The 23,205-nt window shown below is 40.7% G+C and overlaps 1 protein-coding gene across 5 annotated transcripts in view; it reads left to right on the top strand.

The window, feature by feature from the left end:
* Window positions 1–23,205, top strand: part of usp24 (ubiquitin specific peptidase 24) — a 262,902-nt gene that overhangs the window by 135,395 nt on the left and 104,302 nt on the right. For all 5 annotated transcript variants that reach the window (XM_063064478.1, XM_063064479.1, XM_063064481.1 and 2 more), the window contains 8 exons: window positions 2,081–2,178; window positions 4,910–5,005; window positions 15,166–15,397; window positions 15,953–16,115; window positions 17,849–18,004; window positions 18,799–18,869; window positions 19,174–19,334; window positions 22,282–22,343. In XM_063064478.1, coding sequence (XP_062920548.1) covers window positions 2,081–2,178; window positions 4,910–5,005; window positions 15,166–15,397; window positions 15,953–16,115; window positions 17,849–18,004; window positions 18,799–18,869; window positions 19,174–19,334; window positions 22,282–22,343 — 1,039 coding nt within the window. The remainder of the gene's footprint in view (window positions 1–2,080; window positions 2,179–4,909; window positions 5,006–15,165; window positions 15,398–15,952; window positions 16,116–17,848; window positions 18,005–18,798; window positions 18,870–19,173; window positions 19,335–22,281; window positions 22,344–23,205) is intronic.

A 23,205-nucleotide genomic window follows, 5' to 3' on the forward strand; every position in this document is an offset into this window, starting at 1 on the left:
CTGATGCCATTTTAAAAATGTTCACTCTTCGTACTGTGTGGTGTCTAACAGCCAAACAACTGAACGTGACTGATGCTAGTTTGAAACAGTTCAGTAACGACCTTCTGCCCCAATTAAGTAGCATCGTGATCCAAGTAAACAAAGGGAATCCTGGTTATTTTCTTGATTAGCTTTTGTTCTTTAGAAGTTGTCCCACGGAAGCAGCTCCTTCAATTAACCAAACACCGAATTAACCAGAATCCACTGTATTCTAAATGTGATGTTAAAAGAGTAAGTTGATTTGCACAAAAGTGTACTTGTAATGACTTTGGAAAAGATATTTAGACATTTGAGTACAAGTCAGAATGGTTACATCAGTTACTGTATATTTTAATTGTGTATAAGAAGTTTATATAAGGTATCTTAAGTTTTATTATGTGTTGTGCATGTTGGTTATCCATCATTTCCAATGAAACCTATGCAGGAAGAGTTTTATAGTGAAAAGGCAGTGGCACTGGGGCAGTTCCACTTTCTTGGCCTCAAAAATCTTGGTGCAATGGTGCAAAAAATCGTCACAACTAGAGACTTCCTGGGCTGCAGTGGCTAGCCATGGTACCTTGTCGTGCCCTTTGCCCTCCCATGAAGCATTGCACCGCTGCTGCCTTGGCCCTTGGATCTTGTGGTTGATCTCATCTGTCCGGTCCGCTGGAACTGGCTGTGCATGCTGGGGTAGGTGTATCTCTATCTCACCGGGGTTGGAGGTTTCCAGCTACTCTCACCTGGTTTAGTCTGCCTGTCAAAGCAGTGTACTGGGGTGCGGCCACTGTCGCATAAAAATGGTTTTTTGGTGCCACAGGTGAGAGCTGGGTGGCAGATGGGGACCAAAGGTGGACGAGCTGCCCCTGGGCGAAGCAAGATAAGCCCAATGACCTGAGAGAAGAAACTGTTTCCCATCTTGATTGCTCTTGTCATTATGCATTGGAATCTCCTGCTTGATGGTAGAATTTCAAAGAGGATGCCAGATGGATGGGTGGGATCATTGACAATACTAAGGGCCGCTGATAAATGTCCCTGATGGATGGAATGGAGACCTAAATGATCCTCTCAGCTGTTCTCACAGTCCTTTGTAGGGATTTCTGGTCCAGTGCTCCTGAAAAATTCAGTTAAGCTGGGGTGGGGGGGAGAGAATCACTGGCCTCAATCTCTTCAGGAAGTGGAGACACTTCTGTGCCTTCTTATTCAGGGAGATGATGTTAAGGTACCAGGTGAGGTCATACGTGATGTTGAACTCCCAAGAACTTGGAGCACTTAACTCTGCCTACAGAGGAGCCATGTATGCGCAGAGCATAGTGGTTCATCTGCACCTTGCTAATGTCCACAGTCATTTCCTTGGTCTTCTCCATGTTCAGACTTGGGTTGTTGTTGCTCTTCACCAGTCCACCAGCAACTTCACTTCCTCTCTGTACGCTGACTCATCCACAGTCCACTACTGTGTCATCCACAAACTTGATATGGTTTGTGCTGTCCTGCAACACGGTCATGCATCAATAGTATGAACAGCAGTGGCCTGAGCATACAGCCAAGGGAACACCAATGCTCAGCATAATGGGACTAGAGACGTTGCTGCCCACACGGATTAACTGTGGCCTTTCTATCAAGAAAACCAGGATCCAGTTACAAAGGGAGGCGTTTAGACCCAATGAGGACAGTTTCCCCACCAGTTTCTCGGGTATGATGTTGTTAAACATGGAACTGAAGTCTATAAACAGTCTGACATATGAGGCCCCATTTTCCAGGTGGGACAGGACAGAGTGGATGGCAGAGGCTATAGCATCATCTGTTTTAAGCAACCTCGAAAAGATCCAACATGGCCAGGAGAAAGGCTTTAATGCGCTCCATGACCGGCCAGTCAAAGCATTTCGTAATGGTTGATGCTAATGCCATGGGATGATAGTCAGAAGAATGTAATCTGAGACTCCATTTGGATTAGGATATGAAATTGATTTGAAAATTCTTCGTTTGTGGTTTTCATTTCCTTTCAGACTGTTAAGAGTGTATGTACACTGCAGCTCTTGATTTAGATTTTATTCTGTTTGTGCAGGTTCTTAGTTCTAAGCTGATGCCTACATCAGATGATGAGATGGCAAGAAACTGTGCAAAATCCTTCTGTGAAAATTTTCTGAAAGCAGGAGGTTTAAGGTTTGTTTTTGAGTCTGGTTTTCATTCTTTTCCAATTTTTACATTTTATTTATCAGAAAGCAAAGCTTGCATGTTTTATTTCTTATTTCCTGCCAAGTTATTTGGTAATTGGAGTCATCACAAAGATGATAGATCCAATCTTATTGATCAGGTTCAGATATGGAATTGCCATTTATAGCCCTTCCCTACACTCGATCTGGATTCAAAGTGCTAATCTTAGTAGCTAGGAGTGTTCCAGTTTCTAGTGGCATGATCTCAGCAGTGATATTACCTCCCTTAGTAAGATATGTTTAAAACACATTAAATTGATTGTCTTTTTTAACAAAGAATATAAAAAGAAATAAAGTTGACGAAAACATAATTAAAATTATTTTTTCTGAGTAATTTGCCTTCAAATCCATCTCCACACAGTCTAGTACATGGTCAAAGTGGTGATGCCCCAAGTTAGTCCTTGGGAATCTTAACAAAACTGGGCTATATTGCTGCACTCTGGAGCTCACCATCAGAGTAAATTGACAGATTGGATGTTGCAATCCTGTCAGTAAGCCCAAGTCCTTGTCTTTGATGGTATGTGGGCAATTTTCTTGAACATGCTCATATTTTTAGTCCAAAATTTTGAAATGCTAGTAAACTATTAAAATGCAGTTCTTTAAATAACAGTTGTGTATTGTACTTGTACTGCATTTTAAGATAGTTACGTTTTAACATGTGAGGGGCTAAAGTGCCATAAAAACTTAATCCAGATTTAAACTACAGTTAGCATAGTATTAGCTTTTTAAGCTGTTTTTTGTTTTTTTTCTTTGATCCTTCAGTATTGGCAGGAATTTATTTGGAGTTGAGCCAAATGGCAAATACCCCAATTGCATTTATTTTTTTCTGTTAGTTCCACTTCTATATAAATAGCTTGTTACCTATGTATGATGAAAGTACCAGAACTCTTTTCAAGAATTTGTCACAAGATGCAATTAAAGAATATGCTTACAGCAGCTGTTAACTTGTGATTTTCCTCCAAAGCTCTGGGCTCATTCTATGACTTTTTTTTCCTGATAATTGCACATATCGCATAAAGAAATTTCTATTTACCATGTACAAACTCCATTTCCAGAAAAGTTGGGATGATTTCCAAAATGCAATAAAAACAAAATCTGTGATACGTTAATTCACGTGAACCTTTATTTAACTGACAAAAGTACAAAGAAAAGATTTTCAATAGTTTTACTGACCAACTTAATTGTATTTTGTAAATATACACAAATTTAGAATTTGATGGCTGCAACACACTCAACAAAAGTTGGGACAGAGTTAAAATAAGATTGAAAAGTGCACAGAATATTCAAGTAACACCAGTTTGGAAGACTCCACATTAAGCAGGCTAATTGGTAGCAGGTGAGATATCATGACTGGGTGTAAAAGTAGCGTCCATCAAAAGCTCAGTCTTTGCAAGCAAGGATGGGTCGTAGCTCACCTGTTTGTGCCAAAATTTGTGAGAGAATTGTTAGTCAATTATAGCCACCTGGGCTCAGGAGTACTTCAGAAAACCATTGTCACTCAACACAGTCCGTCGCCGCATCCAGAAATGCAACTTGAAACTGTATTACGCAAGGAGGAAGCCATATACCAACTCTGCGCAGAAACGCCGGCGAGTTCTCTGGGCCCGAGCTCATCTCAGATGGACCGAGAGACTGTGGAACCGTGTGCTGTGGTCAGATGAGTCCACATTTCAGCTAGTTTTCGGAAAAAACGGGCGTCGAGTTCTCCGTGTCAAAGATGAAAACGACCATCCAGATTGTTATCAACGAAGGTGCAAAAGCCAGCATCTGTGATGGTATGGGGGTGCATCAGTGCCCACGGTATGGGTGAGTTGCATGTATGTGAAGGTACCATTGACTCTGAGGCATATATTAGGATTTTAGAGAGACATATGTTGCCGTCAAGGTGACGTCTGTTCCCGGGACGTCCATGCTTATTTCAGCAGGACAATGCCAGACCACATTCTACACGGGCTACAACAGTGTGGCTTTGTAGACACAGAGTGCGTGTGCTTGACTGGCCTGCTGCCAGTCCAGATCTATCTCCTATTGAAAATGTATGGCGCATCATGAAGAGGAGAATCAGACAACGGAGATCACGGACTGTTGAGCAGCTGAAGTCTTACATCAAGCAAGAATGGACAACATTTCCAATTGCAAATCTACTACAATTAGTATCCTCAGTTCTAAAATGATTAAAAAGTGTTTTAAAAGGAAAGGTGATGAAACACAATGGTAAACATGCCTCTGTCCCAACTTCTGTTGAGTGTGTTGCAGCCATCAAATTCTAAATTTGTGTATGTTTATAAAATACAATTAAGTTGGTCAGTAAAACTATTGAAAATCTTTTCTTTGTACTTTTGTCAGTTAAATAAAGGTTCACGTGTATTAACATATCACAGATTTTTGTTTTTATTGCATTTTGGAAAATGTCCCAACTTTTCTGGAAATGGGGTTTGTAATTGTTGTATCAGTTCCTTCATAAAAAGATCCTTGAGAATCAAAGAATGGTAAATGTTGGTGAACATACGTGCTAAGTAATTGGCATCTTTACTGTTAGGTAAGTAATTGATAGAACTTATTTTACAGGTTGTTGCAGACAAGTATGCATCTGTGAAAATCATACCATTTCAAATTGAAAGGAAATCACTTTGACATTTAATAAAATAATACACTTTTTGATTATTTTTTATTTTTTTCAGCTTGGTGGTGAACGTTATGCAGCGAGATTCCATTCCATCTGAGGTGGATTATGAGACAAGGCAGGGAGTTTATTCAATCTGTCTACAGCTTGCAAGGTGAGAGCCAATGTACACTATTACTCAAATAGAATGGAATTATCTACATAGTTGGGGAAGTGCTTGGTGAATAGTGAGTAAGAAAGAGATACGTGTCACATATGTTCTCAAATAATGTAATACTGCTTTATGTTCCAAATCCAGAATCAGGTTTATTATCACTAATGTGTCATGAAATTTGTTGTTTTATGGCATTACTACAGAGCAAGAAAAAAGTTACTGTAAAATACAATAAACAAGTAAGAGAGCAGTACATCAACATACGGGCGTTAGTCCATGCTAAAATCATTTCAACTGCCTACTTCCATCGACCTGCATTGGGTCCATAGTCCTCCATACCCCTACCATCCACGTATTTATCCAAACTTCTCTTAAACATTGAAATCAATCTCGCTTGCACCACTTGTGCTGGCAGCTCATTCCACACTCCCACAACCCTTAGAAGTTTCCCCTCATGTTCCCCTTAAACTTTTCACCTTTCACCCTTAACTCATGAACTCTGCTTATTGTTCCACCCAACCTGTGGAAAAAGCTTGCTTGCATTTACCCTATCTATACCCCTCATAATTTTGTATACCTCTATCAAATCTCCTCTTAATCTTCTGTGTCTTAGGGAATACAATCCTAACCTATTGAATCTTTTCCTTATAATTCAGGTCCTCCGGTCCCGGCAACATCTTTGTAAATTTTCTCTGTACTCTTTCAACCTTGTTTACATCTTTCCTATAGTTAGGTGACCAAAACTCCACACGATACTCCAGATTAGATCTTACCAACGTCTTGTACAGCTTCAGCATAACATCCCATCTCCTGTGCTCAGTACATTGATTTATGAAGGCCAATGTACCAAAAGCTTTCTTTATGACCCTATCTACTTGTAAAGGCACTTGCAGTGAATTATGAATCTGTCTTCCCAAATCCCTTTGTTCTACCACAGGCCTTGGTGCCCCACCGTTCACTTTGTAAGACCCACTCTGGTTGGTCCGATCAAAGTGCAGTACCTTGTACTTGTCGGCATTGAATTCCACCTGCCGTTTTTCAGCCCATTTTTCCAGCTGATGCAGATCCCTCTACAAGCCATGATAGCCTTCCCTGCTGTTACACTACACCCCTAATCTTAGTATCATCCACAAATTTGTTGATCCAATTAACCACATTATCATCTAGATCATTGATATAGATGACAAACCATAACAGACCCAGCACTGATCCCTGCAGCACATCACTATTCACAGGACTCCAGTCAGAGAGTCAGCCATCTACTACCACTCTCTGGCTTCTCCCACAAAGCCAATGCCTAATCCAGTTTACAACCTTATCTTGAATGCCGAGCGACTGAACCTTCTTGACCAACCTCCCATGCTGCACCTTGTCAAATGCTTTACTAAAGTCCATGTAGACAACATCCACTTTCCTGGTATCTTCCTCAATAAAAACTTCATAAGATTGGTTAGACATGACCTACCACACACAAAGCCATGCTGACTATCCTCAATCTGTCCTTGTCTGCCCAAATACTTATATATCAGGTCCCTTAGAATACCTTCCAATAACTTTCCCACAACTGATGTCAGACTCACTGGCCTATATTTTCTTGGTTTACATTTAGAGCCTTTTTTAAACAGCGGAACAACATTGGCTATTCTCCAATCCTCTGGTACCTCTTCTGTCGCTAAGAATGACATAAGTACCTCTGCTAAGGCCCCTGCAATTTCTGCACCTTCCTCCAGTAGGGTCAGAGGGAACACATTGTCAGGCCTTGGGGATTTATCCACCCTAATTTGCCTCAGGATAGTAAACACCTCCTCCACTTAATTAGTATAGGGTCCATGAAGTTGATGCTGCTTTGCCTCACTTTCATGGACACTTGTCTATCTCCTGACTAAATAGAGATGCAAAAAAATGTATTTAAGATCTCTCCCATCTGTTTTGGCTCCGCACATGTTTTACCAATTTTGTCCCTTGCAATCCTATCGCTCTTAACATATCTGTAAAATCTCTTGGGTTTCTCCTTCATGTTGTCTACCAGAGCAACCTCATGCCATCTTTTAGCCCTCCTGATTTTTTTCTTAAGTGTTCTCTTACATCTCTTGTATTCCATAAGCACCTCATTTGTTCCTACTTTCCTATACCTGCTATGTACCTCCTTTATTATCTTAAACAGGGCCTCACTATCTCTTCAAAACCAAGGTTCCTTACACTTGTTCTCTTTACCTTTTATTCTGACAGGCACATTTTGTCCTCACAAAATTTCACTCTTGAAGGCCTCCCACTTACCAAGTACACCTTTGCCAGAAAACAGCCTGTCCCAATCTTCACAGATAATTTCTGATGCATCAGAATTGGTCCTTCTCCAATTTAGAATCTCAACCCGCAGACCAGACCTTTCTTTTTGCATATTTACTTTGAAGCTGATGGCAGTGTGGTCACTAGATGCAAAGTGTTCCCCTACACAAACTTATGTCACCTGTCCTGTCTCATTCCCCAATAGCAGATCCTGTATCGTACGCTTCCTCATTGGGACTTCTGCATACTGATGAAGGAAACTTTCCTGAGCACATTTGACAAACTCTATCCCATCTAGTCCTTTTACAGAATGGGATTCAGGGTCAATATGTGGAAAGTTGCTATGCGTCTACTATGCAACCTTCTGTTTCATGCAACAATCCGTGATTTCTCTACAAACTTGTTCCTCTCAATCCCTCGGACTATTGGGTGGTCTGTAATACAGCCTCATTAACATGGTCATTCTTTTCTTACTTCTCAGTTCCACCAATAACACCTTACTAGATGAATACTCCGGTCTGTCCTGACAGAGCACTGCCATGACGTTTTCCCTGACTAGTAACGTCTCTCCCCCCTTTAATTCCTCCCGCTCAGTCACATCTAAAATAACAGAACCTCTGAATTTTGAGCTGCTAATCCTGTCCCTCTTGCAACCAATTCTCACTAATGGATACAATTTCATAATTCCAGGTATTGATCCATGACCGGCCTTACCTGCGATACTTCTTGCATTAGAAACATAGAAAATAGGTGCAGGAGTAGGCCATTCGGCCCTTTGAGCCTGCACCGCCATTCAGTATGATCATGGCTGATCATCCAACTCAGAACCCTACACCAGCCTTCCCTCCATACCCCCTGATCCCTTTAGCCACAAGGGCCATATCTAACTCCCTCTTAAATATAGCCAATGAACTGGCCTCAACTGTTTCCTGTGGCAGAGAATTCCACAGATTCACCACTCTCTGTGTGAAGAAGTTTTTCCTAATCTCGGTTCTAAAAGGCTTCCCCTTTATCCTCAAACTGTGACCCCTCGTTCTGGACTTCCCCATCATCGGGAACAATCTTCCTGCATCTAGCCTGTCCAATCACTTTAGGATTTTATACGTTTCAATCAGATCCCCCCTCAATCTTCTAAATTCCAATGAGTATAAGCCCAGTTCATCCAGTCTTTCATCATATGAAAGTCCTGCCATCCCAGGAATCAATCTGGTGAACCTTCTTTGTACTCCCTCTATGGCAAGAATGTCTTTCCTCAAATTAGGGGACCAAAACTGCACACAGTACTACAGGTGTGGTCTCACCAAGGCCTTGTACAACTGCAGTAGTACCTCCCTGCTCCTGTACTCGAATCCTCTTGCTATAAATGCCAGCATACCATTCGCCTTTTTCACCGCCTGCTGTACCTGCATGCCCACTTTCAATGACTGGTGTATAATGACACCCAGGTCTCGTTGCACCTCCCCTTTTCCTAATCGGCTACCATTCAGATAATAATCTGTTTTCCTGTTTTTGCCACCAAAGTGGATAACTTCACATTTATCCACATTAAATTGCATCTGCCATGAACTTGCCCACTCACCTAACCTATTCAAGTCACCCTGCATCCTGTTAGCATCCTCCTCACAGCTAACACTGCCGCCCAGCTTCGTGTCATCCGCAAACTTGGAGATGCTGCATTTAATTCCCTCATCCAAGTCATTAATATATATTGTAAACAACTGGGGTCCCAGCACTGAGCCTTGCGGTACCCCACTAGTCACTGCCTGCCATTCTGAAAAGGTCCCGTTTATTCCCACTCTTTGCTTCCTGTCTGCCAAACAACTCTCTATCCACGTCAATACCTTACCCCCAGTACCGTGTGCTTTAAGTTTGCACACTAATCTCCTGTGTGGGACCTTGTCAAAAGCCTTTTGAAAATCCAAATATACCACATCCACTGGTTCTCCCCTATCCACTCTACTAGTTACATCCTCAAAAAATTCTATGAGATTCGTCAGCCATGATTTTCCTTTCACAAATCCATGCTGACTTTGTCCGATGATGTCACCGCTTTCCAAATGTGCTGTTATCACATCTTTGATAACTGACTCTCGCAGTTACCCCACCACCAATGTTAGGCTAACCGGTCTATAATTCCCTGGCTTCTCTCTCCCTCCTTTTTTAAAAATTGAGGTTACATTATCCACCCTCCAATCCTCAGGAACTAGTCCAGAATCTGAAGAGTTTTGAAAAATTATCACTAACGCAGCCACTATTTCTTGGGCTACTTCCTTAAGCACTCTGGGATGCAGACCATCTGGCCCTGGGGATTTATCTGCCTTCAATCCCTTCAATTTCCCTAACACCACTTCCCTACTAACATGTATTTCGCTCAGTTCCTCCATCTCACTGGACCCTCTGTCCCCTACTTTTTCCGGAAGATTATTTATGTCCTCCTTAGTGAAGACAGAGCCAAAGTAGTTATTCAATTGGTCTGCCATGTCCTTGCTCCCCATAATCAATGCACCTGTTTCTGTCTGTAGGGGACCTACATTTGTCTTAACCAATCTTTTTCTTTTCACATTTCTATAAAAGCTTTTACAGTCAGTTTTTATGTTCCCTGCCAGTTTTCTCTCATAATCTTTTTTCCCCTTCCTAATTAAGCCCTTTGTCCTCCTCGGCTGAACTCTGAATTTCTCCCAGTCCTCAGGTGAGCCACTTTTTCTGGCTAATTTGTATGCTGCTTCTTTGGAATTGATACTATCCCTAATTTCCCTTGTCAGTCACGGGTGCACTACCTTCCTTGATTTATTCTTTTGCCAAACTGGGATGAACAATTGTTGTAGTTCATCCACGCGATCTTTAAATGCTTGCCATTGCATATCCACTGTCAACTCTTTAAGTGTCATTTGCCAGTCTATCTTAGCTAATTCACGTCTCATACCTTCAAAGTTACCCTTCTTTAAGTTCAGAACCTTTGTTTCTGAATTAACTATGTCATTCTCCATCTTAATGAAGAATTCCACCATATTATGGTCGCTGTTACCCAAGGGGCCTCTCACGACAAGATTGCTAATTAACCCTTCTTCATTGCTCAATACCCAGTCCAGAATAGCCTGCTCTCTGGTTGGATCCTCGACATGTTGGTTCAAAAAACCATCCCGCATACATTCCAAGAAATCCTCTTCCTCAGCAGCCTTACCAATTTGGTTCACCCAATCTACATGTAGTTTGAAGTCACCCATTATAACTGCTGTTCCTTTATTGCACACATTTCTAATTTCCTGTTTAATACCATCCCCAACCTCACTACTACTGTTAGGTGGCCTGTACACAACTCCCACCAGTGATTTCTGCCCCTTAGTGTTATGCAGCTCTACCCATATCGATTCCACATCTTCCCGGCTTATGTCCTTCCTTTTTATTGCGTTAATCTCCTCTCTAACCAGCAACGCCACCCCACCTCCTTTTCTTTCATGTCTATCCCTCCTGAATATTGAATATCCCTGAATGTTGAGCTCCCATCCTTGGTCACCCTGGAGCCATGTCTCTGTGATCCCAACTATATCATATTCATTAATAACAATCTGCACCTTTAATTCATCCACCTTGTTACGAATGCTCCTTGCATTGACACACAAAGCCTTCAGGCGCGCTTTTACAACTCTCTTAGCCCTTATACAATTATGTTGAAAAGTGGCTCTTTTTGATGCTTGCCCTGGATTTGTCGGCCTGCCACTTTTACTTTTCACCTTACTACTTTTTGCTTCTACCCTCATTTTACACCCCTCTGTCTCTCTGCACTGGTTCCCATCCCCCTGTTGTGAATTAACCTCCTCTCGCCTAGCCTCTTTAATTTGATTCCCACCCCCCAACCATTCTAGTTTGAAGTCAACTCAGTAGCCCTCGCTAATCTCCCTGCCGGGATATTGGTCCCCCTAGGATTCAAGTGTAATCCGTCCTTTTTGTACAGGTCACGCCTGCGCCAAAAGGGGTCCCAATGATCCAAAAACTTGAATCCCTACCCCCGCTCCAATCCTTCAGCCACGCATTTATCCTCCACCTCATTGCATTCCTACTCTCACTGTCGCGTGGCACAGGCAGTAATCCTGAGATTACTACCTTTGCGGTTCTTTTTCTCAACTCCCTTCCTAGCTCCCTTTATTTTCCTTTCAGGACCTCTTCCCTTTTCCTACCTATGTCATTGGTACCTATATGTACCATGACCTCTGGCTCCTCACCCTCCAACTTCAGGATATCTTGGACACGATCAGAAATATCCCGGACCCTGGCACCAGGGAGGCAAACTACCATCCGGGTCTCTGGACTGCATCCACAGAATCCCCTATCTGACCCCCTTACTATCGAGTCCCCTATTACAACTGCCCTCCTCTTCCTTTCCCTACCCTTCTGAGCTACAGGGCTGGACTCTATGCCGGAGGCACGGCCATTGTCGCTTCCCCCAGGTAAGCTGTCCCCCCCAACAGTACTCAAACAGGAGTACCTATTGACAAGGGGCACAGCCACTGGGGTACTCTCTATTACCTGACTCTTCCCCTTCCCCCTCCTAACCGTGACCCACTGGTCTGCCTCCCATGGCCCCGGTGTGACCACCTGCCTGTAACTCCTCTCTATCACCTCCTCACTCTCCCTGACCAGATGAAGGTCATCGAGCTGCAGCTCCAGTTCCCTAACGCGGTCCCTTAGGAGCTGCATCTCGGCGCACCTGGCACAGATGTGGACGTCCGGGAGGCTTGGAGACTCCAGGGCCTCCCACATCCTGCACCGAGAACAACAAACTGCCCTCACACTCATACTGCCCCTCTCCTCAAATAACAACAAAAAATGAATACCAAACCTTCCTCGCCTCGCCCATTTCTGCCTAAGCCCAGTGAGCCGAAGCCCTTAAGCCTTCACTGTGCTCCTGGCTCACTCCGCTGCCCGCTGTATGAGGCTCTGTTCCTTTTAAATCTTCCGCGCTTCGCTGCCCGACGTCACACGCCTGCACAGTCCCGCCTCTCTGAACGCCGATGGAAAAAAAAACGAAAAATTCAAAAATGCCTTCCTCCGCACTCCCACTCAGACTCTCAGACTTCCTTCTTCGAATTCCTTCCTTCTTTCAATGCATTGAAATGTCTCAGCTCAGAACACAATTTGCACCATGCTCAACCTTTTAATTCCTGACTTTGTCTGAGATCTTAACAACATCTGTTTCCGCAACCTCTCCACCAGTTGTTCTGGCACTCTGGTTCCCATCCCCCTGCAACTCTAGTTTAAACCCCACCACGCAGCATTAGCAAACCTTCCCTCTAGGATATTAGCTCCCCTCCAGTTCAAATGCAAGCAGTCTCTCTTCTTTACAAGTCCAACTTTCACTGGAAGAGAGCCGGATGAACCAAAAATCTGTCCTTCCTCCTATGCCAACTCGTTAGCCACTTGTTAAACTGTATAATCTTCCTAGTACTGGCCTCACTAGCAGGTGGCACAGGTGGCAATCCTGAGACCATAACCCTGAGGGTCCTGCTCTTTAACTTCGCACATAACTCCCTGAATTCCCTTTGCTGAACCTCGTCACTTGTCCTACCTACATCTTTGGTACCTATATGGACATGACCTCTGCCTGTTCACCTTTCCAATTAAGAATGCTGAAGACTCGATCCAAGATGTCCCGGGCACCCAGGAGGCAACATACCATCTGGGAGTCTTGTTCTTGCCCACAGAATGTCCTTTCTGTTTCCTTGCTAATGAATCCCCTATCACCATAGCATGCCTCTTCTCCCCCCCATTCCCTTCTGGGTCACAGAGCCAGACTCAGTGCAGAGACCCGACCGCTGTGACTTCCCTCTGCTAGGTCATTCTCTCCCCCCCCCCCCCCACCCCAACAGTATCCAAAGTGACATGCCTGTTGTTGAGTGGGATGGCCACAGGGGTACTCTGCACTGGCTCCTTAACCCCTTTCCCCTTCCTGTCACCCAGTTTCCTCTGTCCTGCACCTTGGGTGTAACTACCTCTCTACATGTCATATCTATCACCCCCTCAGCCTCACGACTGATCCGGAGTTCATCCAGTTCCAGCTCCAACTCCGTATCACAGATTGTTAGAAGCTGCGGCTGGATGCACTTCTCGCAGTTGTAGTCATCAGGGACACTGGAGGTTTCCCTGCCTTTTCACATCCTGTAAGAGGAGCATTCCACTCTCCTGCCTGGTATCTCTACTGTTGCAATTGAACAAATGTAAAGAATGTGGGGAAGAAAAAAATCTCTACCTACAGCTTTTCTTTTTTTTTTGCCTTCTCTGACTGAAGTCTGTCTTTGCTGAAGCCTCAAAGAGCTAAAGCCTCTAAATCTCCACTCCAACTCTGTCCATTCCACCATATTTGCTCTGCTTGCCCCCACCTTCCTTTAATTTGTTCTTGCTAATCAATCACAAACGCTGATTGATCACTGGTCAAAGCTCCAACAACATAAACTGCTGCAAGTTGCTGCCTTTTATAGTCGGTCAGCGAAACTGAGTGAAATTCTATCCTCTCAAGCTGCTGATCTCCAGATTGGTCGCTGGTCAAAGCTCCAATTGGGTGGTTTGTGCAAAATAGTGCAAAGGAGAAATAATGACATAGCATTCATGAACTGTGCAGAAATCTGATGATGGAAGGAATGATTTTGTGATCTCCCTTCTAATTTTTCTGGTCATGGCTTCAAATTAGTGTGCTCTGGCTTTTGTCCCTTTAGCCATTTGAAACAACTTTCTGTTGTTTACTATTCCCTAATGTTTTTAAAAACAAACTGCTGGAAATACACAGCAAGTCAAGTAGTATAACGAAAAATAATCTTTCAAAAGGTGCTCGAACTTTTCTCCCATTTTAACTAAAGGAAATTCATTAAGGTGGAACTGTTAGAATGCATTATTGCAATCTTCCTCCTTCAACCCTGTCAGTCAGACTTAGCCATTGGCGGTGACAGTGAGGAACACGATGTTCTCCCCTGAGAATTCAAATTTTTAACTTGAAAGGCTGTCGCAAAACCTTCCTCAGCAGGATGGCATAAGATCAGTGCATTTTATTTAACATATACATTAATAGATTGAAACAAACTGCTATCCAAACAAAATGAGGAAGTTATACCTTTCAAGGTCATAAGTTGAAATTTTTAGTTTTTGCTATGCTTTGTGTAACCATAGAAACCACAGCACAGAAACAGGCCTTTTGGCCCTTCTTGGCTGTGCCAAACCATTTTCTGCCTAGTCCCACTGACCTGCACACGGACCATATCCCTCCGTACACCTCCCATCCATGTATCTGTCCAATTTATTCTTAAATGTTAAAAAAGAACCCGCATTTACCACCTCATCTGGCAGCTCATTCCATACTTCCACCACTCTCTGTGTGAAGAAGCCCCCCCTAATGTTCCCTTTAAACCTTTCCCCCCTCACCCTTAACCCATGTCCTCTGGTTTTTTTCTCCCCTAGCCTCAGTGGAAAAAGCCTGCTTGCATTCACTCTATCTGTACCTATCATAATTTTATATACCTCTATCAAATCACCCCTCATTCTTCTACGCTTCAGGGAATAAAGTCCTAACCTATTCAACCTTTCTCTGTAACTGAGTTTCTCAAGTCCCGGCAATATCCTTGTAAACCTTCTCTGCACTCTTTCAACCTTATTTATATCCTTCCTGTAATTTGGTGACCAATACTGAACACAATACTCCAGATTCGGCCTCACCAATGTCTTATACAGATCAATGTAGATCAATTTATTCTGAGCTCTTTGTATATCCAACATGGATTTTGCCACAGTCTATGAAAATGAAGGCATGAGATTATTTTGGATAACATTTGCAACTTTTGGGACTCTTCATACCCACTATAATCCACCATGCTAACGGATTCCTTCTTCAGGTTTCTGCTAGTTGGCCAGACCATGCCTTCTACATTAGATGATGATTTCCTTAAAGATGGAATGGAAGCACTGTCCTCGCGCCCATTTCGTAATGTTAGTCGGCAGACCAGTCGGCAGCTGTCAATGTGTGGTGGGCAAGAAAAATCAACGATGAGACAGATGAGTGTGACATCAGATCGGTCATCGATAAGAATCGAGGAAATAATACCTGCAGCCAGAGTGGCAATACAGGCAAGTCAAATCAGGAACATTTATTTTTACTGAGTACAATTTATAACACAAATATTTGTGCATTAATTTCACTGGTATTCATCTTTTGAAAATGCAGCATGTTTAATGGGAATTTAATGATATGAGCTAGATGTGTTCCCTCAAAGTTTTATTTCCTTTCCACGGGCCAACTGTAAACCTGGTAAAGTGTGCTTCAAACTTAGAATGGAAATACGATCATTCTGCTTACCACTCTTGGACAAGAACTAAGAAAAGATTTCTTTTAATTTTGCTTTCAGTCTAATTTCCAGATTAGGATTCTTCAATCATATAATTGGGGATTACAAACTTCCAACAGCTCTTGCTTAAAGTCAGAGCCTGTCATTGAGCTCATCCTGTAATTTTGATAATTCTGCTCAAGCACTGAACTATTGTAACTGCCATCTTGAAACTGCTGAACATTGACTTTTCCATTGAAGTGACTGGTCTCTGCTAGCATTTGGTCCAGTATCAGTCAGGGTGCGACTTGTGTACTTTTGATATGCTGACCAACCATATTTAATTTTTGTGTTGCAGACAATGGAGGTGAATGATTTCACCTCAACGGTGGCCTGTTTCATGAGACTGACTTGGGCAGCAGCAGCTGGGCGTCTTGACCTGGTGGGGAGCTGCCAGCCAATTCGAGAGAGTACCAATTGTTTATTTTCTGTTGGTATTCGGAATAGACTCAGCAGTTCAGGTGAGCATATCTCAAGCTCTTTAAGCTTTGTCATCTATTAACTGTTTTGCTTTTGTAGATTACCAGAGTAATAGATTGACGAATTAGATATGAAGACAAGTTATGAAAATCTATTTTGGTCGATAATCTATGAAAATTCGGTTGCTATGATGACCTATGCAAATTCTGACAGAAGTGACAAAATGCGTTACTTAACAGTTCTCTGAATCCTTATCTTTATTTTTCTGTTGTCTCCACAGCTACTATTTTAGTCATGGTGAATTTGGAAGTAATATGATTGTAGAGCTTTCTCAATATTGTTCTTGCAGTTATACCCCTTGATTTGTTTCCCTCTTCAAACTTAGATGTTTATCCACTCTGCGGTTCACTTCTCTGGTATGGAAAAAAAAATGTAATTTTGGTATTTGATGAACTGCAATGTTTAGATAGAATGTAATTGTAGGGTTCCCAACCTTTTTTTTAATACCATGGACCCCTACCATTAACTGAGGGATCTGTGGACCCCAGCTTGGGGAACCCCTATTAAAAAGAGAAACAGCACAACACCTCAATATGCTGAGTCTATATTGATCATCAAGTACCTTTTTATTTTACACTTACCCTATCCTAACTTGACTCCTCTCACCCCAGCCATTCTTTCTTTTCTCCTCTTCCATCGGGCAGAAGATACAAAAGCTTGCGAGAATATGCCACCGGGCTCAAGTATAGCTTTTATTCCGCTATTATCATTGATAATTGGTTTATTTAGTCACATGTACCATGATACAGTGGAAAAACTTAATTTTCCAAGCCATACATACAGATCATAACAAAGCAAGTATTTTGAGCTACTGCAGGGAAAAGCAAATAACAGAATGCAGAATATGGTGTTACCATTGCGGAGGATGTGCGGATGGACAATATGGTGTAATGGCCATGATGAGACCAATTCTAAGTTCAGGAGGTCATCCTTAAGGTGCAAGAGGTCTGTTCAAAAATCTTATAACAGCAAAATAGGGCACTCTTGAATGGACCGCTAAAAGATGAACTCTACATTTCCCAATCAGAATCAGGTTTAATATCATTGGCATATGTCATGAAGTTTGTTGTTTTGCAGCAGTAGTACAGTGCAATACATAAAATAAGCAAAAATTACAATTATATATAGTGCAAAAAGAGAGTAAAATATTGGGGTAGTGATCGTGGGTTGGTTCATGCTGTAGTCTTTGCACTTTATTTGTCTCCTTGCACTGTATGTTTCCTGTTATCATAACATTGTTCTGCATTCTGTTCTTTTTATTACCTCAGTGTAATTGTGTATGAACTAATCTGACTGGCACACAAACAAAAATTTCTCAGTGATTCTTGTTACATGTGAAAAAAAATCAATAACAATACCATGTTATTTTATTCTCACAATCCCATTGACTACACTCTGGACTCCACACTTAAATATGACCTATATACAGGTATCAGTTTTAATGATAAATTGTGTTTTGAGTGTGACCTTATAATGATTGATTTGCTACAGTTATACATATTAAATCTTGATTATTAGTTATAATTTGACATACTTTGCATGTTAAATGTCTCCTAGCTTAAAAAAAAGGATTCTGTGGCATAGTGGATAAGAAAAGCAGGGTTTCTTAGATTAACAAAATAGTATCCAGATTATGTTGGGATTAATGTAATGAAGAAATTTAAATAAATGAATCCCTTGGGTGAAATAACACATCTAAATTATTTTTCTACAGGTAGCACGTGCAGTACTGGAAGTGAGGGTGAATCAACCACACTACATGCCGGCATATGTGTGAAGCAGCATTCTGTCTCCACCAAAGATACTCTTATTGCTCGAGAGGCCTTATCGCTTCTGGTTACATGTTTACAGCTGCGAAGCCAGCAGCTAGGTAATGCCTTTCGCAGATACGTTTGTTTCATATGACAATTGATCTACTAAGGCAGAGGTTCCCAACCTTTCCATGCCATGGGCCAACACCATTAAGCAAAGGGTTTGTGGACCCCAGGTTGGGAACCCCTATACTAAGATGATATTTTCTTTCATATTCTTATCCAACTGCATCAGACTGTTAATTCCCCTTTTTTAAAACAAAATGTGTTTTGCTTTTTGAGTAAATCTATATTATCTGTATTAACACTGTCTATATTAACTTTGTCGATATTAAAATAAACAAATTGGATTATTTATCCAACAAAAAGATATGCAGTTAAAGTACTTTTTGTAAAGTTTTATTTTTGCAGATAGTATGAGAGAATGTACTTCTGTTTCATATTGATATATTCACTGCTTCCTTTCAATTTAATTGCATAAATAGGGGGAAAAATATTGAGAGAGGGAAAAAGTATTGTTTGTATATTTCTAACTAGATTTCCCAGCATAAACCAGGATTGGCTTTACTAAACTCAACTTCTAAATGAGGCTAAAAAGTGTATACTGTATGGGATGGGAAACACCTTTGGGTTCTTTTAAACAGAGCAACTGAGATAAAAATAGAAATAAATTGGAACGAAGCAGGAAGCTGGAGATCATCTTAGTAGTAAGTGGCTATTGGAAGGATAATCTGTACACAGAAAATCAAAGTGATTATCGGGGGATAGAATCTTTTAATTGTAAAGAGATCTAGTCAGATATGGAGAATATTTAGATGTTGGATGATCAAATTAACTATGGTATACTCTTTAGGTTCATTTTATGTTCTACCTTGTGTGAGTGATTTTATCATCGATATTCTTCTTGGATCCCCCAGTGCTGAGGTAAGAAAAGTCCAAGACTTAACATGATAATCTGTGGGTGATCTGTCAAATGTTACCTTCTTGTGATTCTTTGAGCAAATATGAGATCAAGAATTTATCACATCTGGAATTTGAGAATGACTTTGTTGGAGATTCCCAGTGCCTACCAACCATCTTGATTTCCAGGGAGTAGAATACAAAATATACAAAGATTTTGGAACTGAACATTGAATGGATTTTTCTGAAAATATCACAGATAATTTAACACATTCAGAATGATGACCTTGTTGATCTGAAGGTGATGTCAGATTTTTCATGTTTTCAGATTAGAAGGGTTGCCTGGGACCAGCTGTATACACTGAGTCAGACGGATACATCCGCAAACCCAGAAATACAGAAACCTAATCAGTTCCTCCTGCACGTCATCCTTACAACACAGCTTCCACTCTGGTCCCCAACCAGCATCATGCGTGGAGTCAACCAAAGGTAGTTTTGAATAAGTAAAATGAAAATTACATTAAAATAGATGAAACTTTTAGGACAAGTAAAATTGTTACTATATTTTCGTAATGAAACTCTTCTAGTATATAGAAGATTTGCAACAATGAGAATTGTCCCTAAATTTTAAACGTTAACTGTGCTGATACAGGATCAGCTTCTTCTCAGCTACATCATATTCCTTGATGGTTTAGCTACATTAAAGGGTCTATATAAATGGAGACTACTGTTGTTGATTTTTCAAGTCAAGTACTTTATCTTTACAGTATATGCAGATTTCCAACATCAATAATTTTTTTTTGTTTTGAAATCAATTCATTCAGTCATGATGGTGTTGGAGTTAAGCTGACACATTAATTGACTGAATTAAATCATTACATTTAGTGATTGTTAAGCGTGTAACAGAATAAAATAGCAGGTGCAGACCACCTGGCCCCTCAAGTCTGTTCCACCATTCATCTGCTGTTTTACCTATCCCTGTAGTCCTCAATTTGCTGATCTTTCACAGATTCATTAACCTTCAATACTGTCATCTCCCTGTGATGGTAAATAACATCCATTTATCTTGAAACAGTGTCCCCTCATTTGGGAGTCGCCCACTAGCAGAAACATCCCAATATCAACCTTGTCATGTCCCTTTAAGGTCCTATTTATTTAAATAAAATCACTCTCATTCTTCTTAATTTGAAAGCTTACCCACTTAACTTCTCTTGATCGGGCATTCTTCGCACCTCAGGAATTAGCCTGGAAAATCTTCTTTGGATTGCCTTCAATGCTAGTATATCTTTCAGGTAAAGGGATCAAAACTGGTTTCACTAACACCTTGTACAGTCGTTACAAAGCCTCCCTATTTTTGATCTCCAATCCTTTTGCAATTAAGACCTTTATGTGATTTATGGCTTAACTACTGACTGCATCTGCCAGCTAACTCTTTCTGATTACTGCACAAGCACACCTAGACCCCTCTCTGCTTCACTCTTATGTTCAATGTAGGCAATAATCTGTCTTTTAGTTCTAAAAGAAATGCCGATTCCTCTAACCTCACAATTTGTCAGATTAAACTGTATTTACTAGCTTTCCAGCTGCTCACTCAATCTGTCTGTATCCTGTTCAGAGTTGCGATATCCTCTCCAAAATGTGTCCCTCCACCTACTTCGTATAATCAGCAAGCTTGGATACCTTACATTCTGCCCCCTGCCCCCAGCAGCTTCCTAACTTCTGTTTTGCAATGTCCAGGTTTTCCAAGACTCAATAGACTTAATTTGGATGAAAATAAGACCCATTTATTCCCACTGTTTGCTGTGTGATAACGAGTTTTAAATCCAGTTTTCCAGGATTCAGTAGCCTTAATTTTTTCTTGAATATTATGCATCTTCATTGCTTCTATTTATACTACAACATTTCTTTGCTTAGGTCAAGTTAATTTTCATATGTACAACTACATGTGCATTGAAAAACTACCTTGCAGTGACTTCACACGGATACATCATATAAACAGCATTCACAAAGAAAAATAAAAATTAAACAAATAATTTACATAATTTTTACAAGAAAGAACACCATTAAAATGAAAAAATGCAAAGTGATCATTGTGTTTCTGAACAGAATAAGGTGATTAGGTTTTTGTAATAACTGAATGGTTGAAGGGAAGTAGCTGTTCTAGAATCTGGTAGTGTGGGGCTTCAGGTTCTGTAACAGCTTCCCAATGATAGCTGCAAAAAGGTATTGCTGTTTTTTCACTTCCTCCATGATTTTTCCTTAGTATATCCTCGTTTGTGTTTCCTCTTTGAGTATTGCAAAACTGAGAACTTTTTTTCTCAAATGGGAATTGTTATTGCAGTCTTCTGGAATTTTTTTAAAGAAGTATTTCACATTCAGAATCAGGTTTAATATCACTGGCATATATCATGAAGTTTGTTGACTTTGTGGCAACAGTACATTGGACTATATAATAGAAAAATAGCCATGAATTACAGTAAATATGCTATATATATGTGTGTGTGTGTGTATATAGAGTGTGTATGTATATATTAAACAGTTACATTAAACAAGTAGTGCAAAAATGGAAATAAAAAAAGTAGTGCTCATGGGTGCAATGTCCATTCAGAAATCAGGCGGCAGAGGGGAAGAAGCTGTACCTGAATCATTGAGTGTCTGCGTTCATGCTTCTGTACTCCGTTCCTGATGGTAACAATGAGAACAAGGAATGACCTGGGTGGTGGGAGCCCTTGATGGCGGATACCGACTTTTTGAGGCAATGCTCCTTGAAGATGTCGTGGGTGCTGCAGAGGCTGGTGCTCGTGAGGGAGCTAAGTTTACAACTCTCTGCAACTTACTTCGATCTTGTGCAGTAGCACCTCACCCCCCACCACCCCCTTCCCCGGTTAGAATGATCTCCACAGTACATCCAGAAAAATTTAAGTGTGTTTTAGGTGACATACCAAATCTCCTCAAATTCGTAATGAAATATAGCTGCTGGCATGCCTTCTGTGTAGCTGCATCGATATGTTGGGTCCAAGTTAAATCCTCAGAAATATTGACAGTCAGGAACTTGAACTTACTCACTCATTCCACTTCTGAGGACTGGTATGTGTTCCCTCTTCTTACCCTTTCTGAAGTGCACAGTGAGTTCTTTTGTCTTACCAAGGTTGCTGCTACAACACCACTCAACTAATCAATAAATCTGACTCGTGTATACTCCCTCACACCAACTGAAATTCTGTCAACAATGGTTATATCGTCAGTAAATTTATAGCACCTTTCCTTGGGCAACATTTTTGGTAAACAGATATTTATAACCTTTATACCTACACTAACCTTCCTCTTTCCTTGCTATCATGCAAGCCTTACCTCTATTACAGACTTGTAAAATATTCTGCTTAAAATTATATTGGTTCATTTTATTCTAATTGCAAGTCACTGATTTATTTTTCAGACTTTTATCTCAATGTACTGAATATTTTGGCTTGCGTTGCCAGTTATTGGATGACTTAACATGTAAGTTTTGCAGATTAATATGAAAGTTAAATCAAAATTATAATCATTTTGTTTGTTTGGTCTGTGCTTAAGACTTTCTCAATTTACAGTTTCGGAAGAGATTCCTAAAGATAAAAATAATGGAATTGTCAATTGCTTTTTGACTGATTTTAATGGAATTAAACTTAAGTCTCTAACATAGTTCTTGTACATCAAGGATTTGTTTTGAGAATCATGACAAAATTCAACACTGCAGAAGTTTTACATGAGGTAAATCCATAAAAGCTCACAGTACAGAGGTGACACATTCAGACTATCTTGTCGATCCAAACACTATTTTTCTGAATCTCATAACCCTATTTCCTTTTGGTTCAAAGATTCCTGTTGTTGCCTGAAAAGGTGACATGTTTTGTGACAGTGATAAAGCACACTATTGCTTAACAATTCTTTGTATAAGGATTTTTAAAAAAGGTGCCTATTTATCCCACCCCTTTTATTCCTGGTTAGCATTTTAACTTGATAAACTGTTGTTCTTTTCTTCCCATTCAGATAAAAGGTTGTTTTTTATTCATCCCCATCAAAATTATTCATACCTGTTTAAGCATTATTAAATGTCCTGGTAGTCTCCTGTCTATTGGAAATAATCTTGTATCTGGGGTCCTTGTTTATAACTAGATTATTATTTTCTGATTGTTTTGTGAGGCTTTTGTTATGTGCCTTGCATGGTTTCAATGTTCAATTTAGAACAAAATATAGGAATTTGGGACACTGTCCATTTCCTCTTATACATTTCTCACAACCATTTTACATCTGTGTTTAGGTCCCATTTTAAGCAACATCATAACTTGTGTTTGCTGTCTATCAACTATATTTTTTCTGACAC

Source organism: Mobula hypostoma, chromosome 12 (genome assembly GCF_963921235.1).
Source record: "Mobula hypostoma chromosome 12, sMobHyp1.1, whole genome shotgun sequence".
Lineage (NCBI taxonomy): Eukaryota > Metazoa > Chordata > Chondrichthyes > Myliobatiformes > Myliobatidae > Mobula > Mobula hypostoma.